Source organism: Lineus longissimus, chromosome 1, assembly GCF_910592395.1.
Source record: "Lineus longissimus chromosome 1, tnLinLong1.2, whole genome shotgun sequence".
Classification (NCBI taxonomy): Eukaryota; Metazoa; Nemertea; class Pilidiophora; order Heteronemertea; family Lineidae; genus Lineus; species Lineus longissimus.
This window is the reverse complement of record NC_088308.1, coordinates 9548390-9564479: the sequence shown is the minus strand read 5'-3', so window position 1 is coordinate 9564479 and position 16090 is coordinate 9548390. Positions and strand designations below refer to the sequence as shown.

The window sequence follows — 16090 nt, the reverse complement described above, 5'->3', positions numbered from 1 at the left end:
TTTGGTTAAAAGTTTATTGGGAAAATAGATATATACATATATACATAGTTGGAGATTAAAAGTCGGGTTACTGGTTTGTAGACGTTGGTATGAGAATTGTCTTCGCTGGCAAGGTTTGCATTGGGTTTATGTTGCTGCTGTGTTAACGCTGTGTTGGGATAGCAGCGATGGTGATGTTGTGGTAACTGTAGTAAGTGTGGACTGGAGAATTTGGTATCAGGTGTGGTTGAGTGTTGGTAGATGTGGTCTGTATTGTATTTAGCATCTACCGCAACTGTATGGGTTTTTGTGCCCAGTTTCATGAGAAGTAATAAGATAGAAGTACCACGAGTTTCGTCTTCGGTTTTATTCTAGAATTCTGTGGAATCCGCCCTAAAAACCACCCCGCATATCAGGGATACGAGGCCCGGGGTATAATCCCCGCCCTGACAATGCATGGTCTAGTAGTGTGCCTCCTGTGGTGGTTGGTGTGTTGATCATTTGTGGGAAGCCATAGTCTGCAAATATGTCTGTAATTTGGTTTTGTGGCTGAGTGAGGAAGTCGATGTTGTAGTCACCAACGGCTATGATGGTATTGTTTGTGTTAGCCGTGATGGTACGTTGAAGGAGTTGTGCTAGTTGTAGGACAAATGAGCTGATGCTGTACTTGGGTGGACGGTAGATGTTGATGATAGTGAGGTTGTTGTTGGTGACGTGGAGCAGTAGATGTTCCAGGGCGAGGTCTGTGTACTTGTGGTGAGTATGTTGGATGTTGGCTTTAATGTAGAAGCCAACTCCGCCGTAGGTCTTTTGTGCATATGGATTATTGTGGTTACCGGTGTTGTTGGATGTGGTGTAGCTTTGTTGTCTTGGATTGTTGATGAAAGTGTGGTTGGGGATGGTGAGAATTGCATCATGTTCATTGGCAGTATGCAGCCATGTTTCTGTTAGGCAGATGATGTGTGCCTGTAGGATGTCAGTGGTTTGTTTGAGGTCATGAAGGTGATTGTGGAGACCTTCGATGTTGTGGTGGCCAATGATGAAGTGGTTGTCATTGACGAGCGTTGTTATGAGATGAGCTGGGGTTATGTCTGCTGGTGGCATGTTGCTCATGGATTCTGTGACCTCTTTGTTGCAGTATATCTTTGTGAACTTGTCATCTAGGAGGTGAAGGCCTTGTAGAGATGTGACGCGACTTAGGGCAACATAGGCTTGGCCGGCTGCAAAGACGTTTTGCAGTGATACTGCTGCTTGGTCTGTTGTGACACCTTGGACTTTGTGGGCAGTGCATGCCCAGGCTAGTGTCAATGGGAATTGGTGTCGTATGTAGTTTGCCCCTGGGGGTTGATCATACATGGGGTGATGTTTGATGATGACTGAGTGTGGTGGGATGGTGTGTTTGCTTGATTGTTGTTGCATGTGCGCAATACCTGTTTGTTGGTTAGTGAAGCGAACGCAAATGTAGGGCGGAAGTTGTGTGGTTGGATCGGGTGGGGGTATTTGAGTAATGGTGCCACGAGCGCCGTTGACTAAGCCATCAGGTACATCTAGGTTTTGTATGAGCATCACTGGAGCATGTTTTGCCAGAAAGAGAGTGTCATTGGTTGCCTTTGTGAGGTCTGTTGTAGGCGTTGGTCTTGGTGCTGTAGGCTTTTTTATTGCGCGTTTGTTGCCCTGTTTTTTGTAGATATCTAGTGGTGGTATTTCTTGGATATCTGGACACTTTGCTAGCAGCTGTTGATGGTTGAAGGCATGTACTTCTTTTCTTGTTGGATAGATGTGGAGTATGTCATCTGGAACAGGTCGATTGATGGCAGCTAGTAGCATGGCGTGGTCTTGCGGGGCAAGTGGCTCATCTTTCGTTTTGGTTCGTAGGCGATTTAGCATTTCAGCGAATGAAATGTCGTCTTTTTGGCGCATAATGTCATCTGGCTGATACTGGAAGAAGTCTTTCCAAATGTTGGTGTTGCTATTGATGTTCCTGTACAAGGGGGGAGGTATGACTGGTGGTAGTTGGTAGAAGTCACCCACAGTTAGGATGGCAACATTGCCAAAGTTCACATGGCGTGACTGGTTGTTTTTGGTTTGGTTGAGGCGACCATGTATGTATGTCATTAGGCGTTGGTTGATCATTGAAACTTCATCGATGATGACCAATTGAACATTCTCTAGCTTCAAGCGTAACGGTGTCATGTTCTTTTCACTCATGGATTTGTATGGGAGTGTCAGAGACTTTGGTATCGACAAGCCTGAATGGGTTGTTTGGGCATCGATGTTTTTTGCAGCTGGTCCTGTGCTTGCCAGTACTAGTACCTTCATGTCTGAAGGGTCTTGTGATCCTTTTTTGAATTGTCTGTTGGCCTCATGCGTGATACAGTTAATGAGGTGAGATTTGCCAGTGCCAGCTCCGCCAGTGAGGAAGAAGTGGAATGGTGGGAAATCTGGGTTATTGGCACGGTTGGCTCACCACCAACTGATGTAGTTGAAGAACTGGCGCTGTTTTGGGTTGAGGTTGTGGATCATTTGCTTGATATCGCGGTGAGGTTGGTTGGTTGTTTCGATAGTGTAGGTTGTACTAGCATGAGTGTCGGACTCTGTGAGAGGATGATTTGCTGATGTGCAGTTTAGATCGGGTGTGGTGTTTTCTGGTGGTAGTTCGACTTCGTCTTCTTGGAGTTGGTGGTTTTCATCATCATGGCGTTGTTGTTCACTTACAGGGGCTATTTCTGCCCAAGCATCGTCTTGATCTGGGTTGTCTTGTAGGACTTCAAGTGCTGCCTCTACTGCGAACTTGTGTGCTTCATACACTTGTTGTTGGCGTCGTACAAAGGTTTGCACTTCCTCATCAGCTGTTGTGCCGGTGGTGTAGTAATCTACGTAAGTTGCATGTGGTGGTGGCATGAGGTCTTCATCAGAACGATGCGGCAGGTACAAGCGTAGAAGGTTTTCGTAGAACTTCTTGGCCTGTTTTTCGACACTAAACTTGGGGAAGCGAATAACTGCTTTCTTTGAGCGCTGCTGGATGTAGCCCATGTTGTTTTGCAGTTGGTATTTTGGTTGTTCAGTAGGTATATTGTTGTCTTGTTCCAGGTTGTTATTGTCCTGTTGGTGATTGTTGTCATCATCTACATTTTGTTTTTTGGATATAGTAGTTTGACGGTAGTTTGCTGCAAAGTCGGCTAAGTTCATGTTGGTGAACATGTCATTGTCTGGGCGTGCTATGTAGCGATCCAAAATGTTTTTGGTCCAGACCTGGTTGTTCTGGTCATTTCTGTTGTTTTGGATAACTTGGAGTGGTAGTGTTATGCGCGTGTTGTCCTTGTCTGTGGGGATGAAGACGACATCAGTTGTGCAGGACTTCAGGGGCATGCTGGTAGCGCGGTAAACTGCCTCTAGGACGCTTATTTCACGGTGTGTGACGTAAACATTTCCTAGTTGTTTCATTTCTTTTGCTACATCCAAGTTATTTTCTTTGCACTCTTTTTCAGCCTGTTTTAGAAGGTTGCCTAGTTCGCGTTCAGCTTTGCTGATGTATGAGACTATGTACATCACGCAGCTGTATGCATCCAATATGAATTGTATGTCCATGTTTGCATTCCAGGCTCGCAGTAAATCTTCGTTGTAGGGGTTTACCCAGCAATCTTGTGGTTGCCTTTTCAGCACGACGGTGTTCCTTTTTGATAACGTAGCTATGCTGTCCTGGAAAGTGTCTTCTGAAACGCCTGCATCTTCAAAGACTGAAGTTCCCCAGCTTCCTGACTGTATGACTGCGCGAACCTTGGTGATGTTTTCTCTTGCAACTTGCTTGTCGTGTTCTGTGATTTCGTCACTTGACTTGGGTCGGGCAATGAAAGTGATACTTGATAGTGGGCGAGGGAAGTTAAATCGGCACACTTTGTTTCCTTTGCGACAGGTTTCTGAATGGCCAGGGCTGTGCATTTGGACCTTGCTGACTATGTTAAAAAGTTCCTCATCAAGTTGTTGATTTGGCATATGACATGTAGTGTACATGTCGATAAAGGTGCGGATGTCCTGGTCAGTGTTTTTGTCCAAGAGTGGAGCGCCTTCACACCAGAAGATGCAGTGTAGGTGAGGCCAGCCGTGCTGCTGGAATTCTGTCCTGTAAAAGTGATTTGTGATTTTGCCAATGGGTTCTGCTGAACTGAGTATCACGTCTTTGATGAAGGTTTCGGCTCTATATTCAAACATGCGCGCTGCTGTTACTGGATTACTGGCAATTATTTCTTGGTGTTGTTTCCAAGAAATGTTTTCTGGGACTGTTTTGCCTTGTTGGCGGAGAATGGTGTTGACAATTTCTGGCCATCGTCTGTCAGCAGCAGAAAAGCTGCAAAACCATGTTGGGATGCCCAACTGTTGGATCATAGCAAGTAGTTCTTTCAGGGTTCTCTCCCAGTATGGAGGTGTGCCTCGGACTGGCTGCAGGAAACGGTAACCTTCCTTTTGCTTGATAAGGTCTTTTAGGGAGTTGCGATCAATCAAATCATCTGCAGTAATAATGTGGCCGTCGGTTGTAGTTGAGGTTCCCTTCCTCACTGCAATGGAGATGTTCGACTGTATTGCGTGTATTTCAGTCATGTATTGTGCGTAAAAGATGAAGTTTTGGTCTTGGGCAAAGCGTGTGTCTGCATTGAACAATCTGGAGTTGAAATACCTTGAGAGTGGTAGCTTGGTGTCACGGTTATGCGTAAAGCCAAATTTTCCATCAGGGAATTGAACTGGAAATGCTTGTTCTTCACAGTGGGGATGTGTGAAAAGCCCAATAGGACTATGCTTTTCCCCTGGTGCGAGGCAGTATACATTTGTATCTGTAGTGTCAAGGTAGTGTTGTCCAATATTTGCTGGCTGTAGGGAAGTCTGGAATAGCATGTTTGTGTTGTCATCTGGCACTTGTTCTGTTGGGTTGGGATTGATTTCAGCATTATCGTTGTGCGAGTTGTCGCTAGGATGAGACGGCATTGGCTGTGGGGCAGAACCTGTTGGTCTCTCGATAGGTGTTGCTGAAGTTGATGCTGTTGGATTGAGGTGTTCTTCGTGGCCAAGTGGTTCCTCTGGAATGGGGGCCAACGTCACATCACTGTAAAGGTGATTGTGTTGTTTTAGGTATTGCAAGGCTGTATGCATTTTGTCAGGGGAGGCATACTGGTACAAATGGTGGCCCTTGTACTGAAGTTTACGTTTTAGTTTCAGTTTGACGAGGTGTTCATTTGTCGGTAGGCGGGGCAATATTTGTGCGGTAGTGTCAACATCTGAGGGTACACAGACCACAGGGCCGTGTATACCTTTTTGGGAACCGGAAGGCAGGCTGTGAATTTTCATGAATGGTATTATTTTTGAAATGAGATGCTTTTCCAGTGAATTCAGTGTTTTTAGTGGAGTTGGTATTGGTGTTAGTGCCAAATTATTTGTTAGAGCTTGTGGTGGGGTATTCTTGTTTTTGAGGTGATTGTGACAGCAGTGGCATATTGATGGTTGTGGGTTGGCATGACTAGTTTGTGTGGGTGGGGAAAGATAGTTTTCGGGGTTAAAATGGCGAGTTTGTTTTTTGAACAGTAACCTATTGCATGAGACACATGTGAACACTGGTCCTTCCGTCATTTTCGTCCTTAATACTAGTATATTAAGGGCAGTCACAATTGAAGTGTCTACTTGAGGTTTGGTAGTACTAGTGTTCCTTTTTGATTGTTTTTTCTTCCTTGTAGCATAGTCTGAATCATGCAAGTAGCGTCCACGTTTGCTTGCATTTTGATTCGGATAGTATTTTGAGTAGTCTGTTGTTGCCGTACTAGAACATTTGCGTTTTTGCGACGTCCTGGCTGTTGATGTACTGGGTGTTGGCCCAGTACAACTGTTTTGCAGGTGGGCCGCTTGTTTGGAGTTAAAGTCAGTGAAGTAGTTTGTTAAAAGGGGCGCAGGGAAAGCAGCAGTAGCGTTCTGTGGTTGATTGGTTTGCCTGGCTCCTTCATACGTACTAAACGCATACGTAGACGACATTGTTCCTTTTTTTTACGAGGGCTTTTGCCTGAGCCTCTTTTCCCTTGAGCCATTGTTACTGCAAGAAGAGAAACAAGACGTATGAGTACTATATAATATATTTCTTTATTAGAAAAAATAATTGTGCTGAATATGTTGGGCAGGCTTTTGATACAATGGCAGTGGAAACGGTGCTTGTGATTTTAAAATGGATATTGTCAATTATTGCAACGTGTCAACCAGAATATAATGATATTCAGCTGTTTTCAGTGTTTAAGCTTTGTGCAGCGGTGAGTGTTGAAGTTTGCTGTGACTAGAATGCATTGGCAGTCAGCTCTTCCTGTTAAAAGTTTAATAAGACTAGAAGTTACCAATTCAGCAGTATATTTGAGTTTGATATGACTACGGTACTATGAAAGTACATTTTGAGATGAAATACAGTATTGATATGTTGGTCTAAGCCAGACATTTTGTAGAGACAAAATTGTTGATTGCACAGAAAAATGTCAGATTTCGTCTTGCAGCTCTTTGTTGTCAACAGCTTTGGTCTCATCTGAAGAAGGGCTATTGTTGTCAACTAGTGTTGCGGGGGCATCGAAATGAGCAAGCAGTTGATCATTGAGTTCTTCATTTTCCTCCTTTAAAGTTGCGACTTATGTTTGCAGGGTACTGATGCTTTTGTTAGCAGCCATGAGTTTAACATGGGTGTGGTTTTCCATTTGTTGATACTTGACAACTTGGCCTTTAACCTCTGCAAGAGCCTGTTTGAGTGAATCTATCTCTTTGTTGTGATGAAATGTTACCTTGGCGAGGTTTGTTTTTGCGAGACGAACACCACGCCTCACGCCCGCTGAACCGACCTCCACGTTGTGTTGTGTGAGATGGTAGAGTCCGGAGAAGATGGCGTCTTGCCAAGCATCATCTGATGTACTGAAATAAAATGAAGCACTGTAAGAGACGATGTATATGCATTGTTCTTTGGTACATAGCCTAGGTGTCCTAATAGGAGATGTGCTGTCTCTGCAGTGTTGGGGTACAAATATCAAAGGTTGATTGTGAAGTTAATTGCAGTATCTTTTGATGTGAAGGACAAGTGTAATGCAGAGTTGTGCTGTTGCCGTAGGATTACTGTCAATATAAAACATCACCTTTGTCAACAGTGCATGCACATGTACAAGGTAGATGCCATTCTTCACTAAATGGGGATTGTATAGAAAACTTACGCGTTTGAATCACTGCCTTGTGGTGAGAGAGCAACTTTGCCTCGCCCTAGCGGTGGTGGTGTTGTCTTAGTAGGGGTAGATATGCTGAAAGTTGAGGGAAAGTATTAACAAATGAGAAAGAAATTAATTGTTGTCGTGAAGAAAATGTTTTGTAACTAAACTCTAGGAAAAACATCCAGTCACATTCATTTTAAAATTGTGCAAGCTTGTTTTAGTTGTAGCATGATTGAAAAGGTGATGATAGTGTTGTAATAATAGTACTAATTGTTGTGAGGCAGAACTTACGCATGAGAAATGCTGCTTTGCGTTGAAGACGCGACACTGCTACGTCCAGATGATGGTGAACATTTGAGAGGACTGTATGGATATGCAACACTGCTACGTCCTGGTGATGGTGAACATGCGAGAGGACTGTATGGACTGAAGTGAAAACAAGGGTGAAAATAAGTTTTGTATCACTGTTATTATCAATGATTTAGAGGATTGGTTGGCCATGAAGGCAGGGCGTCAATTTCAGTGGAGTGTTAATTGTAACAAAGCAGTAGTTTGGGGGAAAACCCAACAAATACGAGGGGAGTGCGGCATTGGTTGCATTAGCGTAATTAGGCTGGATCATCATCATCATCATCATCAAGAAATGGCACTTCATACAATAGTGAATCACAACTAATACCTTTGATAATGATGGCGCTGTGGTGAAGATGCAGTATAGGAACGCGCAGCTGGTGGTGTGGTTCTGGTAAGTGTGGTCTGAATAGAAGTGAAGTGACTTGTTCTGACAGGGCTTTGCTTGCTGGAAGTAAAAAGGGTGGGTTTAGCAGAGTTATCATGAGCAGTACGTGTTGACAACAGAATTAATGTATGTGGCACAGGTAGAGGTAAATGCGGGGGGGGGGGGGGGGGGGGTAACATTCAGAAATATTGATGTTATACGTGGTGTGTGTGTGGCGTATGAGAGCATCAATGTGGAACTTACTATGTCTCTGTTGATTCAAATGATGTCCTAGTTGAGGGCGTCTGTTCCTTTGCAATCACTTGCCTCGCCTGGCTCTGTCTGTGGTCCTGTTTCTCTTTCACATTCACTTCCTTAGCCTTCTTCAAAACCTTTTCGTAAGCTACATCCTCGGACTCAGTAAACAAGGACGATCTGGTGCTTTGTCTTTTGTTTTGACCAGGCATACTGAAGATGGGGAAAAGAAAGTTACATGCTATTACCTAGCGGTATTTTTTAGTAGGCGACAGTCCGATTGGGGCCCGGGATTATGTCGCCTCGTGTTACATGATGTTTACACGACGCCATTATGAAAAGCGCATGTGCAGTACATAGCCACTGTTCCGCGTGCGCGGAATGTACAAACTGAGGAGGGGAGGCGGTACCGTTGATGGAGTATTGTAATATCATATATATTAAAGTTTACACTCTCAATCCCCATTAGATATCGTGACCTCTCATGGCAACTGGTCAAAAAAGTGCTTGGCAAATTCTGACTGCATCTTCGGTCATCCTAAACTGCGTCCACCAGGTTTAAAGTCAGATATAAAGTCATCAAAATGAAATTTAGTAATCATAAACGAAATAAATACACCATAAACGCATTTCTTGAAAACTTCATGACATTGGGGTGTAAGATAAGGGAGTTACTATCTAAAATCACAAGCCTCCATTAGTGTTATGAAGCCCTGTCATTGCCTCCAAGTTGAATCCAAGATGGCCGCCGACAGGGTGGTGGACGCTGGTACATTTTAGGCAATAACTTGCTCATTTTACAAACAAATGTCACGAAATCTTCATGAAACACGGAAAATGTTCTGCTTATTTCATTTATTGCCATTAGATTTTATTTTGATAACTCTAAACTTGATTTTAAACCTGGTGGACGCTGGTGGACGCATTTTAGGATGACCCTGCATCTTTGCATGCGGCTGCTGCATGCAACCTAACCTGTCATCTGGTCATGCCGGCCATCATCGGCCGATCTCCGTTTTCAACTCGTTTTGTATCACATGAAATAGTTGCCATCCATCAACATACTTCGCTCACCACAATCACCTAACTGTAAATAATGGCCCTGCTTGAAGAATAACCATACCACGGGACGGCTCAGAACAAAAAATTCACTTACTTTTGCGATGAATAATTCAACGATTTCACATGTGCCTTAAACACTATTCTGCACATGCGACTTGCGCATGACCGGAACTTGATCGTCTTATCAACGCCGTCGCCTCGCTCCAAGGCCCTGCCTGTATTGACCACTATTGTTGACGCGAAAATTTGTTTGTAGCAAGAATAACTTATAACAACAATGAATCATAAAAGATTTCAAGAGTCTCCTTTCAACCCTACATACGTAGGTTGACGGAGACTAATTATGTATATCAGGATGAGGGGCAATGATTTTAGAAGCTTCGCTATAAATGCTCATTAAGGGTTCGCGGGTCCTTGTGTCAGCCTCAACTACTGAAGTGGAAAAAACATCAACAAAATGATGATCGATTCATTGTCAACTGAACTTCCAGTATTACGAAGTCTTGATTCATTTTTCATCACGGCATCTATGTGCCTCATCAGCTCAATAAGAAGTACGAACTTCGCTGTGATATTTGCGCCACTTTCAAATGAAGCTGAGATCGGGTTTATATATCAACAAAACAGTGTCTTGTTAGACTCGAGGTCACGACTACACTGCTCTATAAGATGCTCACATCACGATTTAGTAGCCGGGTTCAGTTTTAAGAAACAAGGCAAAAGTTACATTTGCATCTTTCTGGGTCGGTCTTGTCAGTCTGAATTCACAAAAAGGTTAATCGATAAAATCATGAGAAAAAAAGTAAGTATATTTTTAGCTAATACAGTGAGAGGTCCCAAAGCCAGAGCTAACTGATACTTCATGTGAGGCAGCATAAGCACAGAGTGACATAGCGTTGCCCCCATTCGCCACTTTCCTCAAGCAGCAGTTTGGTACTGACCAATCAGAAGAGAGCTATCATGCTTGTTTGGTGTATACAGCTGCTAGGCCATGATCACATTCGGGGATATATTATAGAGAAACGCTTTATATGGCAGCAAAACTGCAGAAAAAGAGCGTCGTTGGGGCAATTCTTCCAAAGAATACCATGATTCAAAGGGAGAGGATTTCGGTGAAAGTATTTTTGTAGTTTAAAAAAAATCAATTTTGAGAATCAAACTCCTACATATACTATTTGTTGGGGACACCCCTAGAATTCATGTTAGAGATCTTTAGAAAGACTTATACCATGTATCTATTGATGAAAATGTGTTGAAATCGGTTTGAATAAATTGCTCGGGTAACTAACTACACTGACTACATCAGCATGTTCAATCGTAGTTGGACGCTTCCAATATACTCGATCATTCACTTCTTGGAAATTGTTTCAAGGGAAAGCGACAGATAAATCAGCAATACAAAACATTTTCCCTTCCATCGCGTTTCTGGATGTGGTCGCCCGGTAAAGGTTCATTCGACGGCTTCTTGGCCTGTTTTGATGAATTTTCAAATTTTCACGTATTAGAGATGAGACATAACAGAAGTGTGGTTTATATATTCCGCAAGAGGCGTTATCATTATGAGAAGAACCTGCTGTTCACCACAGGATCTCTGCATATGCACGATACAGAGAAGGTTGAATTCATTCAGGGAAACCTAGCGGTGTTTCAAGGAGCAAAAAAGTGCCGCATCATAAATGCTAAAAGTGGGCATGACGCTGGCTCATATACTTTAGAATTACCTCAATCAGACGACGAGTTGCTCTCTTTATATGGGATAACAGTACTGGGCAATGCAAAAGAAGCATTTGTATTGTACCACATTCGGCGAAATAGGAGGAGGCTTTTGGTATTCGGACGTTACAACATCGTTATAATAAAACACAGACATGACAGAGTAAATACATTTGACCATTTGATGAAAAACGGAACAGAGTTGAAGGTGCTCAATGCTGGTCAGAAAAAACAGATAAAGTGTTATTTCGCTGTTCACATTACCAGTACTGGTGATATTATTGTTAGGAATGTGATTTGTAATTGTATGCTTCTGTTTACAAGGAGGAGCAATTACGAAGAGAGCTTGGTAGTTCAAGGGAAGATATGGCTACCAGAGATGATATTTCCAGCTTACTGTAACAGTTGTGGCACCGGGTGGAATGGCAAAAGCCTCTTATCAATTTGTCGCCTGAGGAAGAAAACACATGCTGTTATATCTATTCGAATACCACGATTACATAACATTTGGCACGATGAGGAAATATCGGTTAGTGTTCTGAAGAAAGTTGAAGATGGTTTGCTGTTGACTGCCGATGAGCATGATGGAACATTTGTGACACATGACTGGCAAGGGCGAAAACCCTTTATAATACACAGACCAAGCGGGCTCGGATGATATTGTTCTGCTTCATTTCATTGCCAATTATTCTAATGAGACCAACACATATTAGGCCTCGTAATATCCACAATAAATTTGGCATGGCCATTTTGCAGAAAGTGCGAAAACTGGGAGGAAAAACATTAAAAAGATGAGAATATCAATACAAAATATATGATAAATATTTGTATATTTCATATCAAATTCTGTTTAAATCTATTTATCTATGAAGCGTTAAACCAACATGCATGAAAAATGGGATGATATGGCGACCAGAGCTGAAATCTCAAGTTTTGTGTTATGCTCTGGATACTGAGCTGGGCAGCATAAGTTTTCTCTTTATTTGTAGCCTGTAGTTCCAGATGAAAGTGATTTCATCTAGTATTTTGCTACTGCAATTCAACATCTTTGGCACGATAAAGAAAGATCAGTTTTATTCTAAATAGAGTTGAATATGCCTATTTTTTTTTTGGGGGGGGGGCGCTGGGAGTGATGGAACAACGGTAACAAATAATCAACTAGCGTGGGCGAAAACGATTTTTAATTCATAGACCCGAGGGACACACTGATGGTGGTGTGAGCCTAGAGATTGCCATCTCCTACCAACTCAAAATGATGTAGGAATGATCATTGGGTTTCAATATAAATTTCACGGCTCTCTTAACAATCCCACCTGTCAGCAATAATCTTAATTGATGTGCTGCAAGTTTTTGAATTATTCTCTTAATAATGAAATTTTTCGAGAAAAAAACACTTTTCTCAAATCATAATTATAATGTAGCTGTGGCAGGAATTTGGTTAACTATCCGCTACTAGAGAAGACCTATATTGGTCCCCGTTACCAACTTTGTATAACAATGGTGAAACTAGAATTGGGTAGCATTTCTATCACATGAACGTAGATCCATCTGATCGAAATTTCTAAAAAGATTAGTCAGGTAATGAAGGTCCTTTTTCATGCAGCAAGATACCGCAACAAAGTTGGTCAAGATGACCAACTCATTTAGCCAAGGACCACTGCCAGATGTGTCTAATCAACCATTTGGTATGGTCAATTGAATATTTTTTTAGTCAGCGGATCTTGAAACCAGCGAGGTCAATTTGTCGTACTTGATTGGTCATCTGACCGGTGGGATTGGTCAATTTGGTTACATGACCAATATACTTAGATTACTACTAAATGGGTTGCTTGATAGTTGAAATTCATACGACAATGCTCAAAGTATTGATTGAGGGAGACTAAATATGGCTGAGATCCAGGTTGGTTAAGTTACCTAATATCCCACAAGGATCTCTTCTGTTTCGCAGAACATCGAAACTAGTCACGCTTGTACGAGGAAAATAGAATAACCTTATAATTCGAGTTTTAGGTGATTTCTGGCGAACAACAGTGATCGTCCAGGAATCTCCATTTCTACTACCGTCCCAATGCTGACTAGGACATTATCACAACCGGGACATTGTCACAATTAGGACATTGTCACAACCCCGAGTGGAAGTCCTTTGTAGTGAGTTATTGATAACCGATGTCGTACGGCCAGCCGACCAAGTCCATGGGTACTTGTAGTGATATATCCAATATAATAAGCTACCTATGAAGTTCGAAACGTGGAACAAGGTCACTTGTTTTGTCCCAGGTTACGACTTATAATATAAAATGAACACTGAGACGAGGGTTGAGTTGATTTGTTCCGAATGAGAGTTTATTATTTAAAGAATCGACACTGAGTCGAGTAAAACCCAGCAAGATGGGGTCAAAAACTCCAACAGCTTAGCGTCATGACGCAGTTGCATCATGGCGAAAAGCGGCCCCACCAAGCAAAGGGAAAGAAAATTTAAGACCAAATCTAGCCAAACCCGGATCTCCTCGGATGCATAACAACCTGTTGACGCAAACCAAAATGTTCAAACCAAATGTCCGTACTACAGACAAACTAGTATGTACATAACCGAAGGTGATAGAAAAGGGAAGAGAACGGTAACAACCTGTCGACCAGAACCCATCCCCAATCTATCATCATACACCATACTCACGGTAACAACCTGTCAACCGGAGCAAAAATACTAACATACTAGTACATGGAGACACTTCCAATGCTTGACGGCATTTTACATAAAATTCAAACTGGCAAAGAAAAAGACGCATTTCGGATGTATTTTCTGAAGGCGTCCGACTTCCATCTGCTGAGAATTCTAATATGTTCATCTGAGTAGCCCATGGAGGCTGCCAGGCTAGCGCTGCCGATGCGCAGGCTATGTGATTTATAAAGGTTTAGGTCCAGTGAATTTGCTTGTAGCAAAGTTTGAGAAATGACCGAAACGTTTCTTTCCGAACAGGCTTGCCGTCTGATTTTACAAATAGCGCAGTACAGGATGTTGGTGCGCGGATAGACAAGTATTGAGCCATTAAGCCCACCGGGCACAAGGAACGATTAACCTGTCTGGGTACCTTTAAAAGAAAGGGGCGTGAGCCTTTACTATGTTTATAACGAGCAAAGAGAACAGAAAGACCATGCTCCAGATGTGCGTTATCAAGCTGGGTACTTTGTAATGTGAGAATGGGAGGATCCGAATTTGATCCTACAGTGAATTCGCCTACGCGTAGAAATGCAAAAAACGCAAGGGAGAGCATGGTCTTGAACATTATACGATCATACTGGGCGACGGTAATCGCATCCACCGTTGATATTCACTTTTGTAGAATAGACTGTGATAGGCAGTCGTGAATCAAGTGTACCGGAGAGCTTTGATAAGCCCGACAATGATAACCTTACAAGAAAATCATTCCCACTCCCAGGGTCCTGAAAACCCTGTAATTTGGCCATATACCTGACCTCAGAAATATAAGTAGAAATAGTTGAGGATTGGAAGCCCTTATGTCGAAGGTAAGCTATGAATAGCATCAATGCGGAAGGAGTCACCAGGCGCTCGTTTGGTTTGAAAAAATTGTTGAGAAATGTTACAAATAGTGGCCATGCTTTCTGATAAGACTGAGTTGAGGTCTTCGATGAATTTGCCGCCACCATCTCCTTCATTTTAGAAAAAAGCGTGAATGGTGAAGGTCTGGCGTAATCGGCGTTTGAGCAATGTCCATGTTGCAATTTCCGGAAGCATTCCGAAATTCTTCCATCTGAAGACGAGAAAGATGGCCACTCTGTACATTTAAGACGCAAGGAATATGTTCAGCCCGAAAAATAATGTTAGCTTGGAGACATACAAGCACAAGTTTTCTTAACAGATGTAGAAGCTGAGGGTCTTTACATGTTTGGTTATTAATTACTGATACCAGTGCCATGTTATCTGTGTGGAAAACTACCGTGGTGTTAGCAAAGTGAGCATGCCACAAAAGCACTGACAAAACTATTGGATAAAACTCCAATGTTGCTATATTCGTATCTTTATAGCATTTATCCCAGGGCCCGTAGGCCCAAAGCGAACCAAACACCAGACCGAAACCGATCTTACTAGAGTCAGTAGTTAAATTGAGTGACTTAGAGGAAAGAAGGATATCACTAAAAAAGAAGGATCTACCATTGTAATGTTGCAAAAAAGTCTGCCAAACCCTTAAGTCTTCCATAACTTGTCTTGTTAGATTACGATGGTGCTTAGGGTGTAGCAACCCGACAGTAAGATCAATCAACCGCCGCAGAAATGTACGGCCGGGAACAACCACGCGGCATGTAAAGTTCAAAAAGCCAATGATTTCCTGTAATTCCTCAAGGGCAGCAGTTTTCATTAGATAGTAAGCAAGCCAACAAAAACCGAGCTTTTTCGAGCTTTTCTTGTGGTAACCGAGCCTCCATTAAAACCGTGTCGAGTTCAATGCCGAAAAAAGCCATTATGGTGGCCGGGTCAAAAGTCTTATCGTCCGCTAAAGGGACACCTAGTATCTTGCACAGGCGTTTGAATGCATCAAGGCTGGCTAGGCCGATCTTTTCTGATCTTGTTACAAACATAAAATCGTCCAAAATATGAACTATTTCTTCAATGCCAATGTAACAGGTTCAATTTGAACAGTTTGAAGAGTTTATTCCCCCTTTAAGTCTGCCATGACCAATGGTTTAGCTCAGGTTATTTTGGGCCTTCACGGTCCCTGAGCCTTATGTCATTTCATTGTATGTGCTTTATCAGCTATTATTGTTTGTATAGTTTTCCTGGTCTACTGAGTTTCCCTCCAAATTCAGTTAGCCTTGGGATCCCGAACTGTGTACATGCATGTTGTAGACCTGGTCAGATGAGTTTAATATAAACATTTCTATATATTTGATTTCTTCCTTTTTCATCAACAATGTCACAAGGATTGGAACAGTGAATCTGTGGACATGAAGACTGATATAATACAGTATTACATTTGGGGGCTCAGCCGTTTGAACTTTATTTGGGTATAGGTATTCCTTGGACATTCTTTTGTGATTTAAAAATTCAAGATGGCTGACGGGTGTTTCCGAAACCTTCAGGAGGAAGTCGTGTGTGCTGTCATGGAGTCGTCGACGTGAAGTAATTTCTATCGTCTGC

At 42.5% G+C, this 16090-nt stretch overlaps 1 protein-coding gene across 3 annotated transcripts; it reads right to left on the bottom strand.

Moving 5' to 3' along the window:
- Nucleotides 1–5970: 5970 nt before the first annotated feature.
- LOC135498969 (uncharacterized) lies at nucleotides 5971–8526 on the bottom strand. 3 transcript variants are annotated; one of them, XM_064789568.1, is made up of 6 exons: nucleotides 8170–8526; nucleotides 7867–7986; nucleotides 7479–7613; nucleotides 7194–7277; nucleotides 6774–6900; nucleotides 5971–6049 (listed from the first exon to the last, which is right to left on the bottom strand). In XM_064789568.1, the coding sequence occupies exons 1-6, from the start codon at nucleotides 8370–8372 to the stop codon at nucleotides 6047–6049; spliced, it is 672 nt and encodes a 223-aa protein (XP_064645638.1). In that variant the 5' UTR covers nucleotides 8373–8526; the 3' UTR covers nucleotides 5971–6046. The 3 variants fall into 3 exon arrangements, with proteins under 3 accessions (XP_064645638.1, XP_064645619.1, XP_064645628.1); XM_064789549.1 differs by lacking the exon at nucleotides 5971–6049 and having other exon boundaries at nucleotides 6084–6900; XM_064789558.1 differs by lacking the exons at nucleotides 5971–6049; nucleotides 7867–7986 and having other exon boundaries at nucleotides 6084–6900.
- Nucleotides 8527–16090: the final 7564 nt, after the last annotated feature.

Bases quoted from the DNA above. Each gene is read 5' to 3' on its own strand.
- LOC135498969 (XM_064789549.1), bottom strand. From the start codon at position 8,372: ATGCCTGGTCAAAACAAAAGACAAAGCACCAGATCGTCCTTGTTTACT. The intron at 7,614-7,866 runs GTATTAGTTGTG...TTTTCACTTCAG, and splicing joins CAGCGCCATCATTATCAAAG to TCCATACAGTCCTCTCGCAT. The intron at 6,901-7,193 runs GTAAGTTTTCTA...ATTTTATTTCAG, and splicing joins CAAGGCAGTGATTCAAACGC to TACATCAGATGATGCTTGGC.